This window comes from Brachionichthys hirsutus, chromosome 6 (assembly GCF_040956055.1).
Source record: "Brachionichthys hirsutus isolate HB-005 chromosome 6, CSIRO-AGI_Bhir_v1, whole genome shotgun sequence".
Lineage (NCBI taxonomy): Eukaryota > Metazoa > Chordata > Actinopteri > Lophiiformes > Brachionichthyidae > Brachionichthys > Brachionichthys hirsutus.
Window position 1 is genome coordinate 8,995,324 of NC_090902.1, and position 12,893 is coordinate 9,008,216.

The following is a 12,893-nucleotide window of genomic DNA, read 5'->3' on the forward strand; positions in this document are numbered from 1 at the left end:
TTTCAACTGATGAAAGGAGGGCAGTACTGCTGTTACATTGTAATCATGCGGCTACAATATACAAACAGGTAATGAACATGAAAGCTGTGAAACCACAGAGTTGTTTGTTGTGAAGCTGGCTAAACAGGAAATTCCTGCGGTCACCTGTAACCAAAATTTAGAGCGTATGTCTGAGAACCTAAATTTGGATTTGATGGATTTGATATGGGAGTTGGCGAGATATCTCTAAGGATCAAAGGGTAAACAGTTGTACAGTATTATGAGGGTTTTATGGGCTTAAATGTACCATTAATTACTGGGTAAGACTGAATCTAATAGTAGTAGTAGAAAAATACCCCGGTTTGTTTAAAAAGTAATGTAAACAGCTCAAAAACGTGTGTACTAAAACCTTAATGGTCTCTTATCTATTAGCTCTGTAGATTCGTTTTTAGCTGACGGGATGTTTTTGCTAATCTATCTAGTCAAAAGACGGCGAAACAGCAGCACCGAAATAAAGTTATATATTCCATGGCGCCGCCAGAGCCCGCCCACTTTGCCCCTGATTGGCTAACCCTAATATTTTTTTACCCCGATCCTTACCAATCGTCACTTCTCATTACTAAACCTATCACTGACCAACCAATCAACAGAAGAAGGGCGGGCCCGTATGAGCGACGTAGGGTTCGAAGTCGTTCTGTGATTTCTAGCTTGCTGACATTAGCTAGCTAGTATAACGGTAGTAGCATAAGTTCGGAAATCGTCACCTCCGTGCTGAGTGGGGGGTTTTTAGTTCAAGAAGAATCACGTGATCCACCCGGATCCTGCCAGCAGCGAGCAAAAGCTACAAATTGTCCAAGGTGTACGTGTTTGTATGAATTATTTCGTAATGTTTTATTGGCGTCAGTTGTCGTTCTTTTGCCTGCTTCTTTTAACAACCCATAAAATGCAAAAAATATAATTCAATGTAGCCGGATGTTGTAATACCTAGATGAGTCTAAAGTCTGTTTAAGGCGTGTTTTTAATTTGTTTCCGAGCTCCTTCAGTCACAAGCAACCCGTTAATTATTGCAGGACGATGAAACTGATCATCCTCAATGATTACGATCAGGCGAGCGAGTGGGCTGCAAAGTATATCCGAAACAAGATCATACTGTTCGAACCTGGGCCGGACAAATACTTCACCCTGGGTCTACCGACAGGCGAGTACGAGCAGGAATGGTATCCGTTGCAGCTGTGCTTGCAAATATTTCCCAAAATCTGCTGATTCGTTGTAAAAAAAAGAGCAAAAAGATTTCTAAAAATCTATTAATGTTCAAATTCGATTCAGATTTGTGCACATTTTAAGATTCGACCTAGTCTTAATATTGGTCACAGTTATACAATTTGAAAGGATTTAAAATGTTTTGCAGAAAGTTGTTTTGATGCTTGAATCTGCTCCTGTCCAAAATATATTTTTTTCTATTGTTGCTTTAAGAAACAATATTGAAAGTTCAGAATCAAACAATGCGTCATTCAGACTGGAAGAAAAGCATGTTGTACATAAACTGCATTTCGCACCAGTATTGGTACGCATTATTTCTTTTGCAAAAAATAAATCCGACTTTGCTTTGGAGCCTGACGGAGTGTCCATTCTGGGAAGGACTCCTGCCATATTGTACTGTGAGTCCGCTTTTGCTTTTGCTTTGTTTTCAGGAAGCACCCCTCTGGGTTGTTACAAGAAACTGATTGAGTACTACAAAAATGGAGAACTCTCATTCCAGTATGTAAAAACATTCAACATGGATGAATATGTAGGTATGTCTTCCTCATTCTTTTTCCTAATTAAAAATGGTTAGTAATTATTTAGAGCTGTGATCATGTTTTAAATCCTCTTGTACCTGTAGGTCTTCCCAGAGATCACCCTGAGAGCTACCACTCCTTTATGTGGAATAACTTCTTCAAGCACATAGACATAAGAGCAGCGAACACCCACATCCTGGATGGCAATGCTGCTGACCTGCAGGCAGAGTGTGGCGCCTTTGAAAATAAAATAAAAGCTGCTGGAGGGATTGTACTGTTTGTCGGAGGTCAGGAGGTTACAGTGCTGACAATGAAAATACTACTTACCGGTACTGAAGTGGTTTTGTGGTCATTGTTGAAGCGGCAGTAATAATTCAGCCATGCCTTTTGTCCTGCCAGGTATCGGGCCAGATGGCCACATTGCTTTCAATGAACCCGGTTCTAGCCTTGCGTCCAGAACTCGAGTGAAAACCCTGGCGAAGGACACTATAATGGCTAATGCGCGATTCTTTGATGGAGATCTGGCAAAAGTGCCCACGATGGCACTGACTGTGGGGGTGGGCACTGTCATGGATGCGAAAGAGGTTAGAAGTTGACCCAATTGTTGACAGTATGTTTTTGCACACTCTATTTTCCCTCTCCTTCATATTTATAAGAAGTTTTTTTTGTAATCATATGGTAGGGAATGATTGTAATTTGCTGTCAATGCCCAGACCAGTTAATTGGTATTTCTATTTCTCAACAGGTCATGATTCTCATAACCGGAGCGCACAAAGCATTTGCCTTATACAAAGCTATAGAGGAAGGCGTGAATCACATGTGGACAGTCTCTGCATTCCAGCAGCACCCGCAAACTGTGTTTGTTTGTGACGAAGATGCCACGTTGGAATTGCGGGTCAAAACTGTGAAGTACTTTAAAGGTGAAGCTAAATTGCAGAACTGCTGTGCCATTAATACGTTCAGTTCAAACGATCACAGAGCGCGTGCTGATTCCTGTTCTCTCTTTAGGGATGATGCACGTGCACAACAAGCTGGTGGAGGCGCCGATCTTGGGGCCGAAGAAGAACTGAGAAAATATCTTCCTAATTCTACTAAATCAACTAACATTCCATTGTTTCCTTCATCTTCTGGTGGCAATGCATTGATGAACCTGCAACAGATTCTAAAATGCAGGGGTTTGATGTTCTGATCATTTCTGATTATGCTTTGTAATAAAGTGTATTTGATTGGTATCTCGCTGTCTCTCTTTCCTCAGGCAGCCGTCCACTTGACTTTTAACTAAATTATATTGAGAGTTGTTTTTATTTTGTTTGTTTTGACTGCACTACATTTGGCTGACGGCTACTGTTGGAGGTTGCTTTGACAAATTCAAGATATAAACAAAACCTATGGTCGATTCAGTATGATGGGATATCAGCAAAGGAGTGAAATAAATGATAGTATGCATGTATATATTTAGAATGTCTGTGCTTAAACAAGCGGCAGCATTAGAAGCGTCTCTCACGCGTCATGAGTGCTATAATACAGTAACGAGCACAAATGACATTTCGTAATTGTAAGATTTCCTACGGCTTTGAATGCGGCATCAAAGTCTGAACCGTCCTGGAGTCACAAGGGGTGGACGGAAGATGGCCGACTAGGAAGCAGCGTTAGAGTCTCTATTTCGTTGACGGAGATTTATCTTAAGACAAAACATATTCGCGACCGAATCGGGAAAAGGACGTTTGCAACCCCCCCTCCCCTCTTCAAAAAAAATGGCAGAGCAAAACAGCAGCGTCAGATATCAAGAGGTACGTCCCAGTTTGGTAGAAGGCTAAACGATAGCTTGCAGCTAACATTAGCCGAATTAGCTAACGCCAGTCAGCGTAAGCTAGTCACCGAGCGGAAGACGAGGTCTCGCGACATTTGTTCACCGAGAGCGAGAGGCCCGAGCAGCCATGAAGTGTCGTTTCTCAGTGTATCAGAAACAAAAACGCCTTAATTTAGATGCGCTGGGAGGTAGCAGGTGTGATAATATTAGCGTGTGTTCACTAATTGTTGGCGAATAGCGAGTGTTGCTTTGGATAAAAGAATGTCCGGACGATTCTTCATCAGTTTCGAGTCCGCGTTGACAGTAACTGAAACTAAAGGGAGGCATTTCGCTGTGTGTTAAATGCTACCGTAGTAGTAGTAGTAACAGCAGTAGTAGTTAGATGTTACCATAGTAGTAGTAGTTAGATGTTACTGTAGTAGTAGTAGCAGTAGTAGTTGGATGTTACTGTAGTACTAGTAGTAGTAGTAGTTAGACGTTACCATAGTAGTAGTAGTAGTAGTAGTTAGATGTTACTGTAGTACTAGTAGTAGCAGTAGTAGTAGTTAGATGTTACCATAGTAGTAGTAGTAGTAGTTAGATGTTACTGTAGTACTCGTAGCAGCAGTAGTAGTAGTTAGATGTTACCATAGTAGTAGTAGTAGTTAGATGTTACTGTAGTACTAGTAGCAGCAGTAGTAGTAGTTAGATGTTACCATAGTAGTAGTAGTATTAGTAGTTAGATGTGATAGGAATGGTTGCAGCCCCAACTGTTAGTACCACTTGTTGCACAGTAAATTAAATATAAATAAAATCTTGTCTTACTCTAAGGCGCCTGCTATTCAATTTTTGGGTAGAAAACGGACCGATTTCTAGTTATAGATGAATAATATGGACAGTATATATACCGTAGTATATATTTAATTCAAATGAGTAAGGTTTTTTTTAATACATTTATATTGATAAATCATAAATTTGCATTAACAATAATAAATAAAACAATCTGTGGATGCAATATTGCAATAAAGCTGTACTTACAGCGGTTTGCAGTACAGTTTACACTTTGGTTCATATTCAATACATCTAAAGGGTGACTGAGCCTTTCTTTTCTTTTTGATTATTGAATGAACGTTTTTCACTGTGCTGACGTTCATTTCCTCAGCTGGTCGATGAGGAGCAGCCGGTCCAGTCGGCCTCGGGGGGTCCTGCCCAGGACGCGCCGCCGCCCTACTGTAGCGTCGCTGCAGCAAACGCAGGTAAAAGAACTCTTGATTTGGAAATAATTCAACGACACAGAACCAGTTTAAGTACCGGTAGTGTGTCCCCCCCCCCCCCGCTGGATCTGGGAGCAGTAATTTAGTTGTTTCCATGCTCCCCAGATTGATTTTTACTTTGACCTGGTTTAGATGCCGACCGGGGAGCAGAGAGAAAGGCCTTTCTGAATAGTCGGATGTTTCTAATCTAATGTCTTAAGAGGCCGAAGGGCATCGTGTTGCATAAATTTTGCCTTGAGCTCTTCCTGATTACGTCCGTTTATCGGCCTCAGTGCCTTTTGTGTTTGAACAACAGCAAGGTATATTCTGTATGTCTTAGTGATATCTACCCCCAAAGATCACACAAACCGTGTCATCAGGATAAAACAAGACCTATGAAGTCCTTTTGTTTATTTAGTTTATTCTCTTTGCCTCGACAGCCTTCTTTGAATGCAAGGAAGATGGAGGGAGGTTCCCCAACCCTCCGTCCTACAGCGTTGCCACCACTTTGCCCTCCTATGATGAAGCTGAGAGAAGCAAAGAAGAGGCAGCGATGCCCCTGGTCTCTGGACGAGTCACGGTAAAGCGCCACAGCATTTAGAAGCTCAGTGCCCGATGCATCAAGCACCGTGTCGTATTTACCTTTGATGCATCGAGCACCGTGTCGTATTTACCTTTGATGCATCGAGCACCGTGTCGTATTTACCTTTGATGCATCAAGCACCGTGTCGTATTTACCTTTGATGCATCGAGCACCGTGTCGTATTTACCTTTGATGCATCGAGCACCGTGTCGTATTTACCTTTGATGCATCAAGCACCGTGTCGTATTTACCTTTGATGTCGTTGCAGGAGGAGGACTTTGTGGCGAGGGACGACTTTGACGACGCTGACCAGCTGCGAATAGGAAATGACGGCGTCTTCATGCTCACGTTCTTCAGTAAGCAGTCGGTCTACTTGTATTTACGTGTGTACTTGTACTGTCTCATTAGTGGGTGGTTATTACCTCGTCGCAGTCGTCGTGTCTGACGGGGGTTCATCTCTCAGCAGGACGTTTCACAAACTCGTGAATGTGTTTCCTGCCGTGCCGTAATAAAGGATCTGAACACACCATATATGGGTTTAAGATTTACTTTATTGCCGTGCTTGGTTTCTTTCCACACATAATTTGTTTCGTCACCAGTGGCATTCCTCTTCAACTGGATCGGCTTCTTCTTGTCGTTCTGCCTGACGACCTCAGCCGCGGGCCGATACGGCGCCATCTCTGGCTTCGGCCTGTCCCTCATCAAATGGGTGCTTATTGTCAGGGTGAGTGAATATTCACCGCCGCCGGCTACGACGCAGGACCGTACCGTTCTGACGTTCGTATGGTCACGCTTCTGCCCTTTCTTCCCTTTCTTCCAGTTTTCGACCTACTTCCCCGGCTACTTCGACGGGCAGTACTGGTTGTGGTGGGTTTTCCTGGCCCTCGGTAAATGAGAAATATTATATGCAATACTCTCTACTGTTATCAGTATAGTACCTGGAATTTACTACCAGTGCCCAATAACAGTAATAATATGTTTTCCGGTACTTCATGTCGTCTGTAGTAACAACATTTATTTTATTAATCAATAAAGTCAAAGACTGAATTGGAACAAAAGTCATGTTTCAAAGGAGGAATTGCATCGACTTCTTTTCTTTGTCATCAGGCTTCATGCTGTTCGTCAGAGGCTTCGTTAACTACTCCCGAGTGCGTAAACTGGCCGACCCCACCTACGGCACGCTTCCCCGGACGAGGGTACTCTTCATTTATTAGAGGTAAGGTCTGTTGATGCGTTCGCCCCCCCCCCCTACGATGAGCGATGAGATTAGGACGGCGACGGGGTCGACAGAAGAAATCTGCCGTGACTGATCACCTGCCAAGTGGCATTAAATTAAACATTTATAGTAAATAATAATGTTGGCATCATGGATTTAGCGATGAAGATTAAGGGAGAAATAAATCACTCGGCTTGTGTTGATCATTCTTAAAGCAAACGACCCCAAACCACTATTTGCTAGTATTGAAAAAAAAAAAAAAAGTATTGTTCAGTAAATACAGGAAGTTGTAAGTGTCTGAACTTGTTTGCGTATAAAAGCTTAACCTCTGATGTTCTTTGCCTTCCTCAAATTCAGGTTGTTGGACGTGTAAGAAGTGGACACAACCGGAGACGCTTCAGGAATCTGTCAAGCAAGTTGTAGATAAAGACATTCAGGAATGATATCACTTGTTTAAATTTTGTTTTGAAACTTCATTAACATTGGTAGTCCCTTAACGTACTCATTAGTGCAGAATGTGAAGTGCTATTTACATCTCTGTCTGTAATGTGTAAGTGATGCCTTCTGTCATTCGACGGTAGCGCTCAGAGCATGCATCTGTCCTGAAGGTCAGCCGCAGGTATTTATTAATTCAGCTATCTGTAGATTCGCCACAGCATGCAACAGCAATTAATTTGCACTAATCTCACTTAACGGTTTTATGGTGACTATTAACGATCTCCGATAGGACATGCACGTGAAGAGCTTCGTCTTCATCAGGCTGTAAATGCCGAAAGGCTTGATTAGACCACCTGTTGGCTTTAATTAGTGTTGTCCTTTCTTTTAGCCAGGAGGGGGCACTGTTGTCTCCTACTTTTCATTAAAGGCCCATTGAGACGTAGTTACGCTTATGGTTGTGATTTGAACACAATGTCGGTGACAGAAATCTGTCATTCTGTCTGACTTTAAATTGTTTTGCTCTACATTTAATCAGGAAAACGACCACCTGGAAATGGCCGAGTTACTAATGTGGTTGGAGATTATAAAATCTAAACAGGCTGCAGCTCGGCTCCGAATGTCCCGTAAATTCAGCAGCTCAGTTTGGACACATTTTTTCTGCTTCATGCCTTAAAAAAAAAAAGAAAAAAAGAAAATCTCATTCAGACGTAACACCTTTGGGTTTTCCTCGCCGCGATGCTGCTTGTTCATCTCATCCATGTGAGTAAAATAACTCTGATTCCATTTTCAGGTGGGTTTTATTTCAAAACGTAAGTAACCAATGGGAATGGGAAATGTTTCTTCTCTTAAATGACTCGAGGGGATAAAATGTCCGATTTGAGCTCTTATGTGGGGTTTCAAGAACATTATCAAAGAATGTTGTATGCATGTGCACTTTTACAATCATAACCGAGTTAAACCCAGAAGACGTTCCCATCGTTGTTTTACATCCCGACCATTTTAACACGAGGACTAAATGATCAGCGGTTGCACGATTGTTAGAGGTTTATGTTATTCGGGGGGGGGAAACGGAACTCTGTCAGATGCAGCGAAACGAACCGTTTGCCTCATCGGTAGATGACACATCCATTATTCTCATTTCTATGTGATGTAGAGCTGCAACTTTGAGGAGTTGTTTATGAAACTGTACAAAAAAAATGTTTAGTGTTCAATAAACGTCACTTTCAGTGTGCAGTTTCTGCGTTCTCTGGATTGACTGCGGTCCCTTACGGTGATGTGTGAACATTGTGTGTCCTGCAACAGAACCTTTCTGCACGTTTACTGGTTCGCGTTGTAGTTTTATTAGAACCAAATGTAACTGTGTAGGGAATATTAGATAATTTTGTTCTTCAGAACTGTTCTCTGCCTTTTGGACAACCCAGAATAGACCACAGAGCAGAGGCTAGAAAGCACATGGCATCGTCATGGCAACAAAATTATCACATGGACTGTCCAGTTTACTACAATTTAAGAGAAAAATCACAACTTTTCTAACGTTTGTCTTCCTGTAAGTTACAATTCCCCCCAAAAAAGAAACTTCACAGACATTTGATCATCACTTCATGTCACATCTGTACTTTAACAACTGCGCTATGGAGCAGCTTCCCATCTATTCGCTCCCCCGGAGCCGCTCAAGCTGTCGGGGCAGAAAGAAGATGGCCTTTTGTCCGATGTGAGTCCTGGGCCCCGGCTTGGGTTGTCCGTTCTTCTTCAGTGCTATGTACCAGCTGCTGTCCTGATGCTTCTGGGATCGGTACGTATTGTAGTGGTTCTCCTCCAGCTTCTCCAGGAAGTAACATTCATCACCGACTGTGGCCTGAGGAGACAAACATCAACAGCTGACAGGCACCTCTGTGATTCACCAAACTTTAGATCAAGACTCTAAAAAGGGTGAATTATGTATGATTCGCTGCCGCGTGGATCTTTCGGTACTCACTGAGCTGTACAACAGTCCCTCATCACTCATGGCCACATATCGCCCGGCTTCCGCTCCCTGGATGACCACGACGCCTCGGTCAACGGCTTGGAGCCTTAAAATAGCTGAAATGACAAAAACGTTTGATTTTTGGACACGGCTTCGTTGAATCGAGGGGGGGGGGGGGGCTGTGGGGCCTTCACCTGGAGGTCCCGTCCCGCAGAGAGCCATTATGGATTGAATTAATATTGATGAGACTTTAACACGGTCCAGCCCGCATTTCTAAATTATTTTTTATTTATAGTTGCTGTAATTCAAGCTTAAAGTATATAAAGTATACATCTCTCTCCTCCTGCAGAAAGTCCAAGTCATTGAATGCATCCTGTTACAGGCCTGGTCTGGTCTGGTCGTGAAAATGCGCAGCGCCGCCGCAAGTCTTACTGTGAATGTCCCCGCCGTCCCTCTGTCCCCGCACCGTCCCGTCGGGCCGGATCTGAAGGTGATACCCTCCATTCATGCAGAACAGCCGTGTGAGCCGCCGGTAGTCCGGAACCAGCCCGAAGTCCACCGACGGAAGCTCGGACTCAAATCCCTCTTCATCCGCCATCCCACCGAGAGGAGGAGGAGGAGGATAGGAGTTATCATCGGCTTGTTGTTCCCCCTGGAGCGGTCAGGTTGTTGACAGCTCGTGAACGCGCGCATAGAGGCTGGATGCGCGCGCCCGTGGTGATGCTGAAGCAGAATAATTGATCTCCACCTGATTTATTAAACAGCATCATTCAACACAACGGCCTATGCCATAATACGCAGCTTCAACCGGTCGTTAGACGCAAACCAGGTGTCAGAATGGCAAAGCGCATTTATTGGATGAATAAGTGCCACGTGTGATCGGGAAGTGTCTTTACAACGTCTTAACAGGTGAACGTGATGGCAGACAGATTACAGTTCCTGCTTTGAGAAGTACCACAAAGACAAAAACCTTTGATCAGTGGAGGACAAAACAATCAGAGGGACAAAACACACCACATGTATGTACACATTCAAAACGGTTTAAGCAAAACATGTTATTAGAGAAAGCAAACACCATGAAACGTGATCTGCCCCTTGATGATTCTCAAACGTTAATGTCTGCATATGTTTTATACAAAATAGACTTTAAAATAATATTTGGGTAGTGCAAATCTTTTTTTTTTTTTTTAGATTCAAGCTGGTTAATTACTTTCACAGACAGTCTTGCGTGAAAAAGACTTTACTCCTATTCACAGCATTACACAATTTGACCAAAGCCTTTATGTTAGTTAAAAAATAAAATAAAAATGTGTAAAAACAAAGATCTGTACATTTGTCTTCTATATTTAGCTTACACGGACTTCTGTTGAATTTGCACTTGGCTTTGGTCACTTTGTATCAGTCGGCGCAGACCGACCGCCGACTCGGTGCGCTGGTTTCTCTAGACATGAAGTGAATCTCTTGTATGAAAATAGCCCCTACTTAAAATGAGAGGAAGCAACTATTTCTGCTCACGTGATCATGAGTATCTGTCGGTTCTATTGCATATTCAGTTGGCCTACTCAAAAATGTTAAAAGTAAAAATAAAATAAAAAGATAAATTTTCAAGCTATATATATATATATATGACTATAATACCTCATTGAATGCACAGCAGCAGCAGAGCTATGGATGCGCTGAATGTGAAAGTAACCCAGGGCTTATTCCTATGCGTTAATCCAAGTTCCTTTTATCCATTAGAAATAAACAAGAACATTTGAGAATGAGAAATGAAAACGATAATATTTGCCTGAGCCTCGGTGTGAACAGCGACCGTGGCAGCAAAGTGAAAGTGAGAAATTAACCTGACAAAGTAGAAGATATAAAGTCAGGAAGCAGACGCTTAGGGATCAAAACATCAAAGTCTTTGCTCCTTAACGCCAGGACATGGACATTCCAACAACCTGAGCACGGGAGCGGTTCAACGCGAGTATTGGAGAGGCTCAGTCGCATACAGACGGCAGGATGATGAGGCATTTCCCATATTTAAGCGCGCCAGCGAGCGCTCCTGTTCTTTTAGCCTGGCGGGGCATCGCCGTTAATCTGTGAAGAACAAGCTATTTGTAGTAAACTCTTTCTCTTAAACCTGGATTATTGTTGTGCTGATGAGAATGTTCAAACACACGACAGAAAGGGAGGAGCGCCGTCACGATTTGTGACGACACATTTAAGTGCTTTGGGCTAATCCAGACACCTGAAACCGGAGCTTTTCATCTGCCCGTGGGAAACGCATCATTTCAATACTGGAACATTTCCTCTTCTAACTTTCAGCGTCACAAAAAGCAGACGAGCAGTTTGCCACTGAAATAGTTCCCCCGAGGAAAGGATCCAGTTTGCTGGCCCCCCCCCGTTAGAGACGCTACATTTAAACTGTGAACTGACTGAAGCCAAGTGCTTGTCAACAATGGGGGGGGGGGGGGTCTATCTAATGTGGAAATATGCTAAAGGTACACATACAATACGACAAGAGGCCTACGGGACATTACAGAACAGTCTAGGTTAACAGGAGGGGGTAGCAGCGGTGAGGGGGGGGGGGGTTATCAACTTGGAACAGCTTGGGATTCTGGGTAATTTACAGACTTGTTAGTGGTTAGGAGCACATTAACTACACAGATCGGATTTAGTGAAGGATCCTCAGAAGCAGAATCGTGACTCGAGAAACAAGAAACTGAAGGATGGCTATTTCCCAACTAGTCTGAGCCATGCTAGAACCCGAGGAATCAGCTTTCCTGAAAGATGACACAACTTTTATAATGAAATAAAATATATATCTTTTCTTCTATGATTGGTAGACGCAAGCTTTCATCACACAATCCATTCTTATTAGGCAGGAAAGTGCTAAAATACACATTAATTCTCCACCTTACAACCAAAAACAAAACCAGGACAGCATAACAGTCTCATTTTGCCTTTAGCAGAGTAAAACACGCACCCATCGCACTGCTAGATTTGAGTATGTGTGAGCTGGCATGAAAGGAAGCAGGATTTGAATATTCTTAATGGACAAGGATCAGATTCTACCGAGGATGGACTGAGCTGCCACTTCTAGGGTTAAACGCAGTCATTAAAACGGAACTGCCTTTAACACAAAACGTACAATCAGTGTAAAAGGAAGGAGGACCATGGCTTAAAGAGAAGCTCACCTTGAGCAGGTACATAGAAATCAGTTAAGATAATATTTGAAGCAAAAAAAGGCACGTTTCTTTCCCTTTTATAATAGACTTGTGTAAACCTGGAGGTCCGCTTGCTGGAGAAATCATCCTTATCATGACGCAGGTTGATGAAACATGATTGCTGGTTTGAGTATCAAAGCAATGATTATTATCCCCCCCCCCCCATGTGACTGAGAAACAGTTATAACCTATAAAAACTAAAAGCGAAAGACACAGCATGTTATCGATTAAGCTTCGTTACCTTCCTCGGTAACAATGACCTGGAGAATCGTAGAAACTACTAGAAGCTGAAAATGTAGAAAATACTATCAGAACACGAACAGAAATGTGTTTCACCCATTTGAGATACTGCTCTGAATTTGAAGGTAAGAAACCTGAGACGACGGGGATGTTAAGCCTCTTTTCTCTTGATAATATTTGTAGTATTTCCTACATGCGAGACACTAAATCTTTGCTCAACAAACCCTCTGTGCTCGCCGTTTGACTTCATAAACATCTCATCCTCTCCTCTCTCTCTCTCTCCAGACTCATGACGCAAAGTATACTTGCTCCCAAAAACATCACTCGCTCCTCACTGCGGATGCTCAGTCCTTTCATCGTCACTCCTGAAGGAGTGGTGCGGGGCGGGGCGGGGCGGGGCGGGGCGGGGCGGGACTTTAAGGCATTGTGTCCGTTACTGGGT

The 12,893-nt window shown here is 43.0% G+C and overlaps 3 protein-coding genes across 4 annotated transcripts; 2 read left to right on the forward strand and 1 right to left on the reverse strand.

Moving 5' to 3' along the window:
- The first annotated feature begins 754 nt into the window (after positions 1-754).
- gnpda1 (glucosamine-6-phosphate deaminase 1) lies at positions 755-2,944 on the forward strand. Of its 2 annotated transcripts, XM_068740270.1 has the most exons (7): positions 755-838; positions 1,050-1,181; positions 1,675-1,772; positions 1,862-2,044; positions 2,157-2,341; positions 2,503-2,677; positions 2,766-2,944. In XM_068740270.1, the coding sequence occupies exons 2-7, from the start codon at positions 1,054-1,056 to the stop codon at positions 2,825-2,827; spliced, it is 831 nt and encodes a 276-aa protein (XP_068596371.1). In that variant the 5' UTR covers positions 755-838; positions 1,050-1,053; the 3' UTR covers positions 2,828-2,944. The 2 variants fall into 2 exon arrangements, with proteins under 2 accessions (XP_068596371.1, XP_068596370.1); XM_068740269.1 differs by lacking the exons at positions 755-838; positions 1,050-1,181 and having other exon boundaries at positions 1,257-1,772.
- A 434-nt stretch (positions 2,945-3,378) lies between these two features.
- On the forward strand, positions 3,379-8,269 carry LOC137894631 (NEDD4 family-interacting protein 1-like). Its single transcript, XM_068740081.1, has 8 exons — positions 3,379-3,547; positions 4,709-4,802; positions 5,240-5,379; positions 5,651-5,738; positions 5,982-6,106; positions 6,203-6,269; positions 6,490-6,598; positions 6,956-8,269. The coding sequence occupies exons 1-7, from the start codon at positions 3,512-3,514 to the stop codon at positions 6,594-6,596; spliced, it is 657 nt and encodes a 218-aa protein (XP_068596182.1). The 5' UTR covers positions 3,379-3,511; the 3' UTR covers positions 6,597-6,598; positions 6,956-8,269.
- Positions 8,270-8,310: 41 nt separating this feature from the next.
- Positions 8,311-12,854, reverse strand: fgf1a (fibroblast growth factor 1a). The gene is made up of 3 exons (XM_068740082.1): positions 9,432-12,854; positions 9,012-9,115; positions 8,311-8,891 (listed from the first exon to the last, which is right to left on the reverse strand). Exons 1-3 carry the CDS (start codon positions 9,595-9,597, stop codon positions 8,685-8,687), a joined length of 477 nt encoding a protein of 158 aa, XP_068596183.1. The 5' UTR covers positions 9,598-12,854; the 3' UTR covers positions 8,311-8,684.
- Positions 12,855-12,893: the final 39 nt, after the last annotated feature.

Excerpts from the sequence above, each read along its gene's own strand:
- gnpda1 (XM_068740269.1), top strand. The coding sequence starts at position 1,400 with ATGCTTGAATCTGCTCCTGTCCAAAATATATTTTTTTCTATTGTTGCT. Across the intron at positions 1,773-1,861 it reads CAACATGGATGAATATGTAG|GTCTTCCCAGAGATCACCCT; the intron begins GTATGTCTTCCT and ends TTGTACCTGTAG. Across the intron at positions 2,342-2,502 it reads CTGTCATGGATGCGAAAGAG|GTCATGATTCTCATAACCGG; the intron begins GTTAGAAGTTGA and ends ATTTCTCAACAG.
- fgf1a (XM_068740082.1), bottom strand. The coding sequence starts at position 9,597 with ATGGCGGATGAAGAGGGATTTGAGTCCGAGCTTCCGTCGGTGGACTTC. Across the intron at positions 9,116-9,431 it reads GGACGGCGGGGACATTCACA|CTATTTTAAGGCTCCAAGCC; the intron begins GTAAGACTTGCG and ends TTGTCATTTCAG. Across the intron at positions 8,892-9,011 it reads AGGGACTGTTGTACAGCTCA|GCCACAGTCGGTGATGAATG; the intron begins GTGAGTACCGAA and ends TTGTCTCCTCAG.
- LOC137894631 (XM_068740081.1), top strand. The coding sequence starts at position 3,512 with ATGGCAGAGCAAAACAGCAGCGTCAGATATCAAGAG. Across the intron at positions 3,548-4,708 it reads GCAGCGTCAGATATCAAGAG|CTGGTCGATGAGGAGCAGCC; the intron begins GTACGTCCCAGT and ends TCATTTCCTCAG. Across the intron at positions 6,270-6,489 it reads GTGGGTTTTCCTGGCCCTCG|GCTTCATGCTGTTCGTCAGA; the intron begins GTAAATGAGAAA and ends CTTTGTCATCAG.